At 38.6% G+C, this 16452-nt stretch overlaps 1 protein-coding gene across 1 annotated transcript; it reads left to right on the top strand.

Moving 5' to 3' along the window:
* The first annotated feature begins 227 nt into the window (after window positions 1-227).
* Window positions 228-15894, top strand: LOC137278389 (guanine nucleotide-binding protein subunit beta-5-like). Its single transcript, XM_067810684.1, has 10 exons — window positions 228-351; window positions 3552-3688; window positions 4876-4917; window positions 6080-6156; window positions 7927-8053; window positions 9493-9636; window positions 11031-11171; window positions 11967-12063; window positions 12362-12528; window positions 13934-15894. Exons 1-10 carry the CDS (start codon window positions 234-236, stop codon window positions 13943-13945), a joined length of 1062 nt encoding a protein of 353 aa, XP_067666785.1. The 5' UTR covers window positions 228-233; the 3' UTR covers window positions 13946-15894.
* The last annotated feature ends 558 nt before the right edge of the window (window positions 15895-16452 follow it).

The raw sequence follows: 16452 nt of genomic DNA, 5'->3' as shown, positions 1-16452 counted from the left end.
CCATTTTTATCAAAATTTGCGATATAGGGGGAGCAACTCTTGCAATACATGATGATGCTGTCGATGCAGTCTATGCAATGACATGATGCCGTCATCAGATCAAACGTTTTAATTAAACCTTTCGCATTTTATGTTAAGTAAAATAATGTGTTGAATTTCCCCAGTATGATATCGATTTTATTTCTTGTGTAATGAATACGAGTAAATCCATCCGGGTTCTTCACTTCATCAAAATGGCGACGGAAGCTCTTCGGGCAGAAAATCCCGATTCTATGGAGGCTTTAACACGTGAAGCTGAAACACTCAAAGCTAAATTAGAAGACGAGAAGGCCAAACTAAATGATGTTGACAGTATGTTTATATTATTGACGCAAATATACTGACTACGAACCCAAATGCACGCCACAAAATGGTGTAGACCGTTAACTTGTAGCAGTGTTAGTTCGGTTTTCGATCATCAACACCGAGGCCAAATGTCAAGAACAACAACATATATTAGCCTTTAACTCCACCAGTCCAAACATCGATGGCCCTTTCGAACACTTTATTCAAAACGGCAAACGTCTTAGAAACATGATACAGCATGTTCCAATGAATTTAAGTTTTGTGTTTGCTAATTTTAGTAGTTTTGACAGGATTAGATAAAGTGGAAACACCTTTAGATTTGGATCATACGTACCGTTCTAAACGTTTGTTTATTGCATTATGTTGCCGGAATTGTTATAGCCAACACATCCACACCTCTGTTAGTATATATCAATGGTGCCCTTTAATTAATAGCATTGTAAACATTGATATATTTTTATATCCCTCACGGTTTGTTTACGGTAGCCAAGGACGTTATCTGTCAAGATGAGAAATGTTTGTTTTCAGATCTGCCTATCTAGGAAATATTGCTTCATTACTTTATTCAGATTCTTTAATGAAAAACATATAATAGGTCTTGGATTCAAGGTTACCTAGGCCCTCACCACATTATGCTTGTCACAGTAACGGTATCCCAGTGTTAGGGATTTTCGACGATGTAAGACCAAAACGTTATTTTTATCTTAAATATCATTTAAAGTTTTGATTTTGCTAACCTTTAGTGATACAGATATATTTATCTATATTTAACGCAAAACATCATGTATTTCCTACAAAAGTAGCATCAATAACATTGAACTGGTGAAACTGCAGGTATTTTGCCACATTCAGGTATTTTGTATGTGTTTTCGACGATGAGTCATACTTTTCCCTCTGCACTTCGAGTAAGTGTTTTCATCATGTGGCTTGCTGTTTTAAACATAACCTGTCACTAGCAGACAACTCTCAGATAACATTCTTAGTTGGCACAACGTTGGCAAACATTGGGCCAAAGTTGGGCCAAAGTTGGGCCAACTAAGAATGCTATATGGGCTGATATTGCTGAATTTCGCTTGCTATTATTTGTTATACAGGCAATTTATCTTGCATCTGAAGTGGTATTAACGATCTATCGTAAATAATATTGATAACTTAACTTCCTGATTTCTGTTGTCAATAAAACGTCTCGTAGGAACAGGAACTGGGCATCCATCCTACCGATGAAACTATTTGTGCACTCTGATTGCGCACATACTTCCCCGATATAGCGCTAGCTATGCAATGATCGAAATCACCAGACGTCAAATTCAGCTCGCTGAATTATGTGTGACAAGATGGTGGTGGTCAGACTCGGTGATTTAATGGATTGTGTGTCATCTTACTCATTCCATCATAACCTGCTAAGAATTTTTAAAACTATGCAGTTAGTTGTGCAATTTTGTCCTGGTTACTATGAAAGCTGGAATATATCTGACTGCATTTAAGACTTCAGTATGTTGAAGAGATCATGTCAGCATTATCTGGGAGTGGACATGGACAGTAGTGGTGTTCTGAGTAATTGAAATGATCAAAAGATTGTAACTACCATTTTGGTGTTTGAAGCAGTGGACAATGGAACATATATTCGAAGTTGTCAATGCCTGAAAATGGGTTCATTTCTTAGAAAACTCACTTCACTAACTGAAAAGTCATGACTGAATATTTCATGACGACTCTAGGAACTGTATTCATGATATATCATTAATCGGTTTTTAGTAGCAAGTTATATCATGTTATACATATCTGCAATAACAACACGGATAGGAAAATCTGAAAAATGATGCTAACCAACTTTTATCTGTGATTATTCGTTGGTAAGGAACCAATCGTCAAATGTGAGATTTCAACCAGTTCCCAACACTAACATAAATAGATTTAGGAAATACAGTTCGTTCTACCACCATGTATAGTGTAATAAAGCACACTTTCTCCCTGAACTATAGTTAAAGCACGAGGACGCTTGTGCTTTAACAAAATAATAGTTCAGGGCGAAAGTGTGCTTTATTACACTATAACGGTTGGAAGAGCGAAGTGTATTTCTTTTCGAAGATGTATTTAATAATTTCTAAGCCTATTTTATGGCAGAAAACAAACGATGGTGTCTGTGACCTAAATTAACACTCCTCGCACAGGGCTAACTGATGCGCTGTTCTTTTGACGTGTTCCCCCCTATGTTAAGACAAACGTTAATAGAAAAACAAGTGATGAACAGTTTGGTAATGGTTTATGTTCAGGTTAAATTTCTTCTCTAGATCATTTTAATTACATCTGTGATTCTCTTTAACCATACAAGGCAATATGACCGTCTCATTTCTACTACCAATGAAAGTTTAGATCAGTACATTCAGCTGAAGCTGACTAGTCACGCGACATTCCACGATTGTATTGTGGGAATGTAAACATTGCAAACATTACCGTGTTTCTGTAAAACTTTGAGTAGAACTATGACACATTTTATCCTTTGGAAAACATAAATGTAATGTTTCCCCCATTGGGTGTGAGTGAGTTGAGTTTTACGCCGCACTCAGCAATATTCCAGCTATATGGCGGCGGTCTGTAAATAATCGAGTCTGGACCAGACAATCCAGTAATCAACAACATGAGCATCGATCTGCGCAATTGGGAACCAATGACATGTGTCAACCAAGTCAGCGAGCCTGACCACCTGATCCCGTTAGTCGCCTCTTACGACAAGCATAGTCGCCTTTTATGGCAAGTATGGGTTGCTGAAGGCCTATTCTACCCCGGGACCTTCACGGGTCTTTTCCCCCATTGATGTTAGCAGGGTGATGCAACTGCAAACCAAGAAACATCCATCGTGACGTCAGTTACATTGTGACGTAATACAAAAAAGTTCGATTTCGAGGTGGCAGACTGGAATGGCACAGTGACGTCAACACATTGTGACATAATGCAAATAATGCAAAAAGTGCACATTATCATCTGATAAAGTATTGTTGGCACCTTTGATCTTTCACCGAAGCATCTTAGAATTGAATATAAATATAATAATACAATGGTAACTGTCTGTGTCCTACAGCATTTTGATGCTGTATTTGAATTAGATCATTATTGCATAATACTTAAGGTGTTAACTTTAGCATAATAACTAGGAACTTATTATTTTCCCTCTCTGATGTGTCTTGATGGTTGTGTTTACCTTTCAGTGTGCGTACTGGGACAACGTCTGGCCAACCTGCCTCCTTTCAACATCAAGACCCGCAGAGCACTAAAAGGTCATCAGGGCAAGGTGCTGTGTATGGACTGGTCATCAGACAAACGCCACATTGTCAGCTCTTCACAGGTGGGCATTTTAATCATATTTGCTATTGCACTGCAGATGGGGACAATGCATTGCAGATACAGCTGTTGCTGGATGGGTTCAACTATTGCAGTATAGGTACAACTATTGCAGTACGGGTGCAACTATTGCAGTCGGGTACAACTATTGCAGTATGGGTACAACTATTGCAGTACGAGTACAACCACTTGCAGTATAGGTACAACTATTGCAGAATGGGTACAACTATTGCAGTATAGGTACAACTATTGCAGTACGAGTACAACTATTGCAGTACGAGTACAACTATTGCAGTATAGGTAGAACTATTGCAGTATGGGTACAGCTATTGCAGTGAAGATACAAATATTGCAGTACGGGTAAAACCGTTGCAGTACGGGTACAACTGTCACATTATATGTATGCTATCACAGTATATGCACATTTTTTGTAGTCTAGGCTCGGTTATTGAAATCTGTACACAGCTATTGCAGTTTAGGTCGTGTTAATAAGTACACAGCTATTGCAGTTTAGGTCTTGTTAATATGTACGTAGATATTGGAATAGGTATAGGTGTCTCAGTATATGTATAACTACAGTGGAAGCTGTCAAAACCGGCATCTGTCCAATCTGGCAAGTTGTCAACATTGGCATAAAATCTCAGCTCCATCCATGTCTTGTACATTTACCATCAGCTCTACAATCCAGCACTTTGTCTAAACCGTATTATTTCTTAAGTCCCAATGAGTGCTGGTTTAGATAGCTTCCACTGTATATCAGTAAAGATACACCTGTCGAGGACTATGAAGGCTACACTGTTGGTCATGGGTGCAGTATTCCTAGTATTGTAACACTGAGTGTTCATTATTGCCTGGTTGAAGGCATGCTGAAGGCCCACGTTTGATTCACCATTGGGAAACTGTCCACTTCTGGTGTCACCATGCCTTGACTACTGCATAAAACCATAGTAACTCACTTACTAGTTATTGCTTTACGTTACGTAATTTCTCTAGATCTATTGCTTAACTTTCTTACCTACCTCTCAGTATGAAATCTGTTGATGCTTGGTGGAGCAACTTACCCAGATTGACCCGTGAAGATCTTGGTAAGAATTGTTTGGAATGGAATCATAGTACATAGGGTGAGTTAGGATTGTATATCTGATGGAGTAATCATGCTTCAGTGTCAGTTATGATTTTACTGTTTTACAGGATGGAAAGATGCTTGTGTGGGATGCCTTCACCACAAACAAAGTAAGTAGAATCTGACTTACAAGAGTGTCATCTGCTAAACAAACATTCTTCTCTCTAACATGTTGATTTTATATGTGAATGAAACTGTAAGCTCCAGTATTTTCTGGTTATGCAAATGAACAAACAAACAATGAAACAAGAGGTTTTGATAAAGTTAAATGCATGTTGCAGTTTCTCCTGCAGGATACATACCTAAGAGGGTAAGATTCTTTATGAATAACAACTTCTTTATTGCATCATACCTATCCATGAAGAATCTTACCCTCTTATCACTTACCAGCTTCTAATAATGCCAATCAAACAAATCAGGATACATACCTTTTTAAAATGTTTCAACACTTTTTTTGGAGTATTTTATCAAACAGTTATTGCAAGAATATTTGAATGAACTTTCATGGTAGGAGATGTCAACCTGAAAATTTTACTTGAGGAAATATTGGTAACATTATAAGGAAACCCCATTGACTCCTGCAATAGAAGAAGTATCTAGCTTATTGATAAAGTAACTGACTAGCTTGTGCTACGGCTTGACCAGTACTAGATGAGCCAGTGCAGTGAATGCATTTGTGACAAGAGGCGGGGCAAGTAATCTGGATGAATACATTTGGTAGATTGGCGATTAAGCAAGTGCAATACATGCTAACCGTGGCGTGAAATCAATACTGTTGCTGTTTAACATGTGTCTCGTAGAGTGATTTATTTCAGCAAGACACCATCACGACATGATTTGCATGAGGAAATTGAACTTTTCTATATTTAGGCACCAACCTGTTTCCCTCTTGTTTTAAATGGAATGTTCTATAGGGCGTTTCCATAAATGCAAATTGGGGACATTTGTCAGATTGTGGCTCATCTAATACTTCGTCAAGCAGCAGTCCCTGACATAAACCCAGTTGATCTAATCTAACATTTTTATATTTTTTAACATTTTCCATTCAAATTAACTCCTTACTGACAAACTGCAAAAAGATGGAAATTAGATTCCCTTACCTATAAAAACTATGTTGCTTCCTGTCCTTCATAGGTCCATTTTCAAGCGAAATTTTGTGCTTCTTGCTGAGATAGCTTTGCTATGTGTATTTAAAAGAGTGAAGAATTGTAACAAAATTTGTCTCAGTTTTTCATATCTGGAAAAGTTTATATCCTGTGTACTTTTCAACAGGAGCATGCAGTTACCATGCCAACCACCTGGGTGATGGCGTGTTCCTATGGTCCATCAGGATCCGTTGTAGCATGTGGGTGAGTACACTGCTTTGTTCCAGCTACTGGGTGGGAGATTGCATGTTCCTGAGTTCCGTGTAAAGTTTGTGCAAATATACATTGTCTTCCCTACCCATGAAGATCTGGGTTAGAATTGATCTGCAGCAACCCATTCTTGTCATAGGAGCTTAATAACGGGATCGGGTGGTTAAGCTCGCAGACTTGGTTGACACATGTCATCGTATCTCATTTGTGTAGATTGATGCTGGTTTGTCTGGTCCAGACTGGATTATTTACAGACCGCTGGAATATTGCTGAGTGTCCTAGCCTGTAATCTTCAATGTACAGAAGAGAAGAGAAGCTGTCAGAGCTTTTCATATGCTCATGAATGAAGAGTATTTGAGAAGCTGTTGTGTGATGTGCTTAACTTTACGTAGCCAGAGCAACATCTCACAAACATAGTCATATGATTGTGTTATGTTTGTGAAAATGTTTTGGACAGAATTCTATGGGATTGCCTTTTTTGTTTTATAATCTTCAGATTTTCCAATGTGCAATTTATTTCGGACATTCTTTTCTAAAAGGCACACTATCATGCCACACTTTCCTAAAAGTCAATGGGGCGATGAGATGGTTAAAGCATTCACTCGTCACACCAGGGACCTGGGTTCAATTCCCCACATTGGTACAATGTGTGAAATCCATTTCTGGTATCTGCTACAGTGATATTGCTGGAACAGTGCTAAAACCGTCATAAGATTAAGAAAATCATTATTACATTTTTCTCATGAATAATTATCAGCCCCAAACAAAGCTGCCATATTAGTTTTTCTCCCCAAAATTATGTATTCCGGTTACAGTGTGAAATTAAAAAGTTTAATGCAATGTTGCACTGAATCAACTCTTGCACCATATACCAGCCAAACTTTATTTCAAGTGAACCCAATAGAATAATATAAATTATCACATTATGTCGAGGGAAATACGGGGTTGGTTGTATCGACTTGCTGCCATGTTGACACCAGCTGATCATTTGACCTCAATGCACCGCACGTTACTAAAGGCTTGTCGATGCGTGCTTTTCTCACTTCTCGCGTCGTCACCGAGGCGTAGCGGGAGGATATAACTTTCGCAGCGGGAGTATAGAAGTTGTATACTCCTGCAGACGGATCGTGATGGATGTACATGGTATTTTATCAGAGTCACGTGGACCAATCAAAACTCGACATTCTTACATGAGGCTAGATAATGTCCCTTGGACCGCTCCTTACGAATATCCGATAATGTGATTGAGGCGAGTTCAGCACACACTAACAACACTGTAGGTGACAGTTTTTGATGTATGGAGCAATCGTTGACATATATGGCAAGCGGTCTCTGTTTGGCAGCTGTTTGCCTTGAAGTTTCAATTATTGATTTCAGGCTTATCGAAATCTTGTCTTGTATCAACAGGAATCTAAAGTGAGTGTATGTGTCCCAGTATAGGTGTTATAGACCAAACTTTTAAGGAGCTGAGATTAAGTGGTTGTGTTCTAATCCAGGTGACCTGTGAAGATCTAGGGTAGAGTAGGTCTTCAGCAACCCATGCTTGCCACAAAAGGAGACTATATTTTTTGTAAGAGGTGACTAACAGGATTGGGTGATCAGGCTTGCTCCCAATTGCGCAGATTGATGATCATGCTGTTGATCACAGGATTGTCTGATCCAGGCTTGATTATTTACAGACCACGGCCATACTGCTGGAATATTGCTGAGTGTGGCATAAAACTAAACTCACTCATTCACTCTAATCCAGGTTTTGTTTTGCAGCGGTCTTGACAACAAGTGTACCGTGTATCCTCTGAGTCTGGAGGAAGACCCAGCCACAAAGAAGAAGGCTGTGGCTACTCACACCAGCTATCTCTCGTGCTGCTCCTTCACATGTTCAGACTACCAGGTCAGTGCATATATACAGTCTCAAATCACACACTGTGCCAATATTCGTGCTCTGTGGATGGCCTACCAACCTCTTGTACTGTTTCTTAGCATGTTACCATCAACCAAATGAATTTCTTATGCTGACACACATCCATGTCACACCCTTTGTGAACACTGCACTTGTAAGTCTTGGTACGAAATGTTTTTAGAAAAGACACTGAATCTGTGACCTTACTGATTGTGGGACATGTTGTTGATTACAGTTTACACAGACTCTGTCTTTCCAGAAAACCCATCTGCTCTATGAGTGTTTAGTGGAATGAAACTTTTCTTCTATAATGTACTCATATACTCATACAGTGAGCTTCCGGACCTGGCTGATATTTATGTCAGTCCATTCCCTACTACTTCCACTGAGAGTTGACCCAATTATCTGGAAGGCTCAGCGTTTTCAGTAGTTTTGTATAAGTGCATGTAGGAATAAAATTAAAAACATGTAGTCCAAATCATTTACAGGTGAAGCTTTCATTACAATCTTGAATCATTTCAAAATTTACTGTTTTTCTCTATGCTGCTGTTTCAAAGTACTTTTTAGAATTAAGTAGATCTGAATCTTTTCATCCAAAACACACATGCAAAATATTTTTTTTGTGTTTTTATTATTTTTATGCGTGAAAAACGCAGGTTTCAATGTTAAGGCGAACATTGGGGCTTACTGACAGGACATCTAATTATTGTTCACTGCTATCTGTCTGCAGTGCTTTTTTGTGTGTCTTTGTTAATTACTTGTCAACACATACCCCATATGGTACGATCTGACAGTGAGGAAATGCAATGAAGAGTCCTGTTAGCCATGAGTGCGTCTAACAAATTTATAATGCATTGTCATGATTATGTATGTAAATGCGAAAGAATAAAATTTCAGTGTACACTTCTGAACATGTTTCTTGGTAAATTCAAATAGCCAGACAACTCGCCATCCGGACTATTTTCAGACATAAGCAACATGTCCGTGTAAACAGGGCTCGACTGTACATTCTTTTTATGAGCATTGCTTTCCATGACTATGACTGTAATAACATGTTATTATTAGGCTTGAATATGGGTAATTGTGGCAGTATTGTCCACAGTTGTTTGTATATATGATCTAATGCTTCATACATATTATTGAAGAAACATCATATCTGTTATAATAAGTGTGCCCAACACCTCCAATCCTGAGTTTGAATCTGGCTTTACACCAGATGGGGACAAAGTTCAGGTGCAACTCTGCAGCTAGTTGGGTCCTGCTCCATCAGCCGTTTGTCATCACCCCATATGTGAAGCGATTGATCAAGAAACATCAGATTTCAGAACCTGTTGGATCTACTGCTCAAGGCAGCATTTAATCACTCCCTCCAAATTCAGATGTTCACCTTGTCCTTTATGGTTTCTCTGAATTCCTTATCTTGGTTACAGATCCTGACTGGCAGTGGGGACAGTACGTGCGCCCTGTGGGATGTGGAGAGCAGCACACTCATCCAGAGTTTCCATGGCCATTTGGGTGATGTCATGAGTATTGATCTCTCCCCAACAGAGACGGGCAACATATTTGTATCTGGGGTCAGTGGTCTTTCTTAAAGCCTCATGTTACCTCTCATAACCTTCATCTTGTGATTTACTACGTATGCATTACCAAGTATGCTGGGATAGGGATTTGTTGCTTAAGCAAATTGTACATCATGCAGTTGTTATTCGTACTGGCAAAGAAGGATAATTTGGACCAGCGCACAGAATGTGTTCATAAGAAATAGGCGGTGCTCAGCAATGCCCCTTCGCTCACAACGGCAGGTGTAAATGGGTAGCACACACACATGCTAATGGTTCATGCAAAAGAGTTTTTTGATGTGGAAACTGGGCTGTTAGTCTTTAAGGAGGTAGGAGCAAGTGTTTATGTAAGGCAGTTATTACCTTCATCTTTCTTCTAATCATACTTCATGATAGTTTGGCCACACATGCATTTATTCTGAAGTAGACCGGGGCAAGAGTTATCTCCCATGATCAAATTGATTTCGGTTGTCCTGTTTTAACTGGAGATAATGTCGATACCCTCTGGTACCATGTTTTTTTTTAGTTTTATTAGTTTTAGTTAATATTAATCTAGTGTGAATTTACTAAATAAAAAATATTTTATAAAATAATCTTAATAAATCTTCTTTTCATTGATGAATAATAGTCTTTTTTAGTTCCTGTTTTTTAGAAGAAATCCTACATACTCCCTTGGAAAATGATTTTCCTGCTTTTTTTCATATCAGTACTAAAATATGTTCATAAAAGACACATATTGAATAATAAAAGTAAACAATTTACTTCATGAGTAAACAGTTATGTGCAAAATGATTCCAAATTTAACAATTTCTTGAGATTTTTATGTTTGGTATGCAACCTTCTTAATATTGATTACGGGCAAATTGTATTACGACTTATTGTTTGATGGTTGATGTCTGTTTTACTGAGACTCATTTGTTAATACTGATAGGTGACAGTGTGCTTGTAAACAGTACAGGCATATTATCTGGAATGTCCCATTCATCTAACTATTGCCAGACACTGATAGGTGATTGGATTGTCAGGCTGACTGTCTAGGTTGAGGAATGTCTGCTTGTTTTAGAATTGTATACTGATGTTTGTCTATTACAACTTGAATGGTTGTCTATATGTCTGCAACATGGCTGGTGTTTTGCATTAGAGTATGACAAGGTTGTTGTTTTCTTTCAGGGCTGTGACAAGGTTGCTGTTTTGTTTCAGGGCTATGACATGGTTGCTGTTTTGTTTCAGGGCTGTGACATGGCTGCTGCATTGTTTCAGGGCTGTGACAAGGTTGCTGTTTTGTTTCAGGACTGTGACAAGGTTGCTGTTTTGTTTCAGGGCTGTCACATGGTGGCTGTTTGTTTCAGTGGTGTGACAACTTTGCTGCATTGTTTCGGGGATGTGACAAGGTTGCTGTTTTGTTTCAGGGCTGTGACAAGGTTGCGATGGTTTGGGACATACGGACTGCTGACTGTGTTCAGGTGTTTGAAGGTCACGAATCAGACATCAACAGTGTCAGGTTCTATCCCAGTGGGGATGCCTTTGCTACTGGATCAGATGATGCCACGGTAGAGTCAATATTTGCACCCTGAGAATGCATTTTTGAAAAGAAAATTTTGTTTATATTAGTTTCTGCAGTAATCAATATTCCATGAAGATTAAACATTCTCAAGGGCTGGATCAAGTGAATCCAAGGTCCATCCAGCTTTGATTCAAGATGCAGACTTCATTGTTTAGACAGGCAGTGATAAAGTAATCATTGAGGATGCCTCTGAAGTTATCGCCTTTCTTCCTCTGCTGTTTGGGTATTTTCTATACACATGGCAGAATTGTGTGAAATTAGTTTGTTTTGTTAGCAAGATGTCTAATGTACTTAGTATACAGATTTAATGTGTTAAAAAGAATAATGAGAAAATGTGAGTTGTGTAAGACTAGCAGCTGACTAGTGACAGAGTAGTGAAGACAAGCAGGAACTGACTAGTGACAAAATAGTGAAGACAAGCAGGAACTGACTAGTGACAAAATAGTGAAGACAAGCAGGAACTGACTAGTGACAAAATAGTGAAGACAAGCAGGAACTGACTGGTGACAGAATAGTGAAGACAAGCAGGAACTGACTTGTGACAGAAAAGTGAAGACAAGCAGGAACTGACTAGTGACTAAATAGTGAAGACAAGCAGGAGTTGATTAGTGACAGAATCATGGTAGAATTGTAACACTGGTCTGAAGCTGGTAATAGACAAGAGAGTGACAGATTTGAGGTGGACTGGTGGAACACTGTGACAGAAAAGTGCTAGAATGATGAAGGGGGACAGATTAGTCACTCACAGTGGTGTCTATATCATTCACTGTTTCTGTTTCAGTGTCGTCTGTTTGACCTCAGGGCAGATCGGGAGGTCAACTGTTACAAGAAGGAGAGCATCATATTTGGGTGTAATGCAGTTGATTTCTCAGTCAGTGGTGAGTAGCGTAAACTGCAGGTGTCTTTTGACTTCTCAGTGGTGAGTACCATATACTGCATGTGTCTATTGACTTTTCAGTCAGAGGTGAGTACTGTATACTGCAGGTGTCTGTTGACTTCTCAGTCAGTGGTGAGTACTGTATTCTGCAGGTGTCTGTTGACTTCTCAGTGGTGAGTACCATATACTGCAGGTGTCTGTTGACTTCTCAGTCAGTGGTGAGTACTGTATACTGCAGGTGTCTGTTGACTTGTCAGTCAGTGGCATTATATAACAACCTGCATGTGTTTGTATTACAGGACGACTGCTGTTTGGTGGATACAATGACTACACCATCAACTTGTGGGACGTTCTTAAGGGCACTAGGTTGAACATCCTCTACGGCCACGAGAACCGGGTCAGTTGTCTTGGTGTGTCACCAGATGGCACTGCTCTCTGTACAGGAAGTTGGGACTATACTTTACGAGTAAGTCAGTTTCCGGTCATCCTTTGATTGGAATATCCCTTTAAATATTTTCTGTATACAACTTCAAATATGCTGAAGAACACCTGACAGATTGATTACGATTCAAAGAAAGAGTCAGATGTTCTTCTTCTTCTTTAAAAGTAGTAAACATGATTACTTCCTGTGGTTAGGTTTCTGTGCAAACTTCTTTGATAATGGTGTTAACATTTACGGCGAGACGCAGCATCCACTGAAATAGGGAAGTTGTCTATCTATAAAAAGTCGTTATTTTACATAGTTTACATTCACTTATGCACACACAAACAAATTTGTAGCATGAAAAGTCTCAGTGAGCCAATTAAGGGGTTAGTTTGTTCAAAAGACCTTTGTTTGGTTTTGACTCTTAAAGGTATCTGACCATCAGAATATTAAAATAGTGCTAGTAGACCACTGACATGTGGGGTTTTGTTGCCTTTTAAATCAGAATGCAGGAAAATTTTATATTGCTTTTTCCTAAACCATCATAAATGGATTTGTCTGGTTAGTACAGATATGTTAAGATATTATTTTGTTTTCCGAATGTTCTCTGCGAGGGTCATTGCCTGTTCTGGGTGCTGTTATAGAAAATGATCTTGGCACTACTAAATCTTTACATAAGACAGCCTTAGTGCTAAGGTTATTTTGTATAACCGCACCCTGAAGTTAGTTTCTAATATAAGGGTGACATTATTTTTCAGGGCATTATCATTTGCAGAAGCCACAGGTCTTTTATTAACTACCTGACAAAGGAGGGCAGTTGAAAAGACCGAGGGATTCTGCAAATGATTATGCCCTGAAAACTAATGTTAACATTATTATAGCTAATATGGAAAGAATTTTTGATAAAATAGAAACAAAAATAAAAACATTTTGAAGTATTTGCTCCGAACAACAAACGAATGAGGTCACTGTCACACTTTTTACAATTATGCAAACGACTTAGAACAAAACAGATGAAGTCACTTGAGTGACAACATTCAACCTTGAATTTTGCCCATTCTTCCAGCTGCCATCTTTTTCAATGCTCATCGTTGGTGTTCCAGTGGATGTGTTCATTACTGCATATCGTAATTTATGGTAAAACTGTTAAGACTGGCACCGGCAAGAAAGTGCATAATGGTGCAGAAATGTGAGTTGGAAGTATTGTCAATATTGAACCCAAGTTCAAGCCAGCTGAAGGTGATTAAACATCAAGAGCAGAGCTTTTTATGACATCGCTTAACAATGGGCGGAATAATAATGCCCATTTGTCATGCAATGTCAGGGCCTTATCAAGTGACAGTGGCCTGCTCAATTCTGATAATATGTCATCATTTTAATGATACTTCTATCCACTGTAGCTGTAAATGTTAAAAGTGGTTCACTCTTCCTCCTCCTCTTGTTCCAGGTATGGGCTTAGTAAGATGGTAGTCATTGAGAGCAGCATAGACAGCAATATAGACAAGAGTAAATGGAACAACGAGCCTTGGTTGCCAGGCAACTGTTGCCATGGTGGTGCACTGCTTGGCAGCTTGTTGCAGGAAGTCTGGAACCAAGGAGTGTAAACCAAGAGTAGCGTCATGTCAAATCAGGACCTTCCAACCTGCAACTAAATGTTGTGCTTTGCAGGTTGTAAAAAGATTACTACATGTCATGTGCTAGTTTATTGTGCAATATCTACAGTATTTTAAAGACAAACAAGATTAATTGTGTTTTATTCATTAGAACTTTCATAATTTGTCATCTTCTTTGATGAAGACCAACTCCACACATTTTATTGGCAGATTTTTATTTTTGCATAAGAACTATTTCAGTTATTTTTCTTATCATTTGGATAAGTAAGGTGAGATACCTTTGCCTAATTTTACCAAATTTGTTAACTTCTCCTCTGAGGTCTGTGAGATGTTCTGTGGGATCTACAATGTTATCTTCTGTCAGATCTGCTTGAGATCTATGATGATGTACTGTCATATCTACTGGGATATCTTTCTTGAGGTCTACTTTGAGGTCTTCCATGAGATCTGTGCTATCTGCTGTAACGTAAACAATGGTATCTATGAGAAGATCAATGAGATCAGCTATGATATCTCAAATGTGATCTTCTATGACACAGGGCTCGATACTACTTTATAGAACTTGCACTGGTGCAACCTGCAACTCCAAGAGAAACCTTGCATTTATACCAACGTGCACCTGGTGCATGTTAATATTTTGCAGGTCAAACAGCACAGACCAGGTAGGAAACAGACTGATGGGAAACGGTCATGGAGCAGTGACTCAACATAGTCACTGAATGATTGTCCGTTCATGGCATGAAATTTTATGATGTAAGATGTTATGAGACACAGAATAATTTTGTCATAATGATGATGCTAACAAAAGTCAAGCATCATGCATAATATCATATTGGGCAAAACTTGTTTTTATCTAGTGCAACAAGGGCATTACTTGTGTAAGCAGTCTGTGCAAGCAGACTTTATTTCTTTAAATCAAGCTCTGGTGGTATCTATAGGAAGATTTACAACAAGATTGATTATAATATTTAATATGTGATATGGAGTCTCTTATGAGGTCCAATATGAGATCCTCTGTGAGGTTAACTGGAGATCCTCATAGAGGCCCTCTACAAGGGCTTCTGTGAGGTCCTTTTTTAGGTCTGTGAGGTCCTCTATAAGGTCTTCTGAGAGGTCCTCTCCTTGTCACCTGTATGAGGCCTTCTTTGAAATCCTGTATGAGGTCTTCTTTGAGGTCGTGTGTGAGGTCTTCTTTGAGGTCCACTGTGAGGTCTACTATGAGGTCCATTGAGAGATCTACGATCAGGTCCTCTATGAGGTCTACTATGAGGTTCTCTATGAGGTCTGTACTTTCAGTATTTATTCTGAGGAAGGCTCTGTATCCCTTCAGCAAGTTTGAAAGTCAGCAGAAGGGATTACTAACATGGACCAAACTGTTTGCATGTTTTTGACAGCATCATCTGTATCAAGCACAGGAATAGTAACTTGTCTCTTCAACAAATATAGTGGACCAATAGTGTTGTAAGATAAATGTGTACATCTTGAATCATTTTAAGTTACAGATCAGACAGGTGACCTTGGTAACAGGTGGCCATGGTTGCAGGTGCATGACATCACTCCCATGCCATGTTGTTGAAGTTAAAGTGCTCTATGTAAGGGAGAGATTAGATGGAATTATATTATCTTAGGACAGTTTGGGATATACTGAGCAGCGAAAGAAATGCAGGTTTCAAAAAAAGGAAATCTCATGAGAGTAGGCACTAATGTTTATGTCTTCTATTTAGAAGTTGGTAAAATAATTTTACTTTTCTTTTGTTGTTCAGTATACTATTCTCAAAACACTTCTGACTAAAAACTAACAGGAAAATACAATGAAAACAACAATTCTAGATACCCTGAATTATGACTCCATATTATTGTGCTCTGATATAATGGAACTGTGTTCATTATTTCAACCACAGGTTTATTTCAATGCTGACCATAGCTGTGACTTTGCTGGCAGGTGTGACATGACAAATATGCAAATAATCTTTTTTAATTCTTTTGAATCATTATTGAATAGTTAACTTTGTTCCAAAGTTCAGGACTTGAATACATCTCGAAACATGGGTTTTATATATTTTCATCTTGTGACATTAACTGATTTTCTATAGTCACTGAATGTAAAATGTGACGTATGTTAATATTTTAAATACAAATGGTGTAATCATGCGTCTGTTGATGTTATCAATAATCATTGAAGGTTTATGTTTTTTGCATGTAAACCATTTCTAAGATTTTACAGGAAGAGAGGTACACTTCTGCAATTAGAAAGCAGGTTTACAGGTACATGTAAGTACTTGTCAACTTTTTACTAGTCAGTAATGTACTTGTCATGTGGGTTGATGGGGTAGGTTAGTGGTTACAGCATTCG

This window comes from Haliotis asinina, chromosome 3, assembly GCF_037392515.1.
Source record: "Haliotis asinina isolate JCU_RB_2024 chromosome 3, JCU_Hal_asi_v2, whole genome shotgun sequence".
Lineage (NCBI taxonomy): Eukaryota > Metazoa > Mollusca > Gastropoda > Lepetellida > Haliotidae > Haliotis > Haliotis asinina.
This window is presented reverse-complemented; position numbering and strand designations above follow the sequence as displayed.

Bases quoted from the DNA above. Each gene is read 5' to 3' on its own strand.
- LOC137278389 (XM_067810684.1), top strand. From the start codon at position 234: ATGGCGACGGAAGCTCTTCGGGCAGAAAATCCCGATTCTATGGAGGCT. The intron at 3,689-4,875 runs GTGGGCATTTTA...ACTGTTTTACAG, and splicing joins ACATTGTCAGCTCTTCACAG to GATGGAAAGATGCTTGTGTG. The intron at 12,064-12,361 runs GTGAGTAGCGTA...TTTGTATTACAG, and splicing joins AGTTGATTTCTCAGTCAGTG to GACGACTGCTGTTTGGTGGA.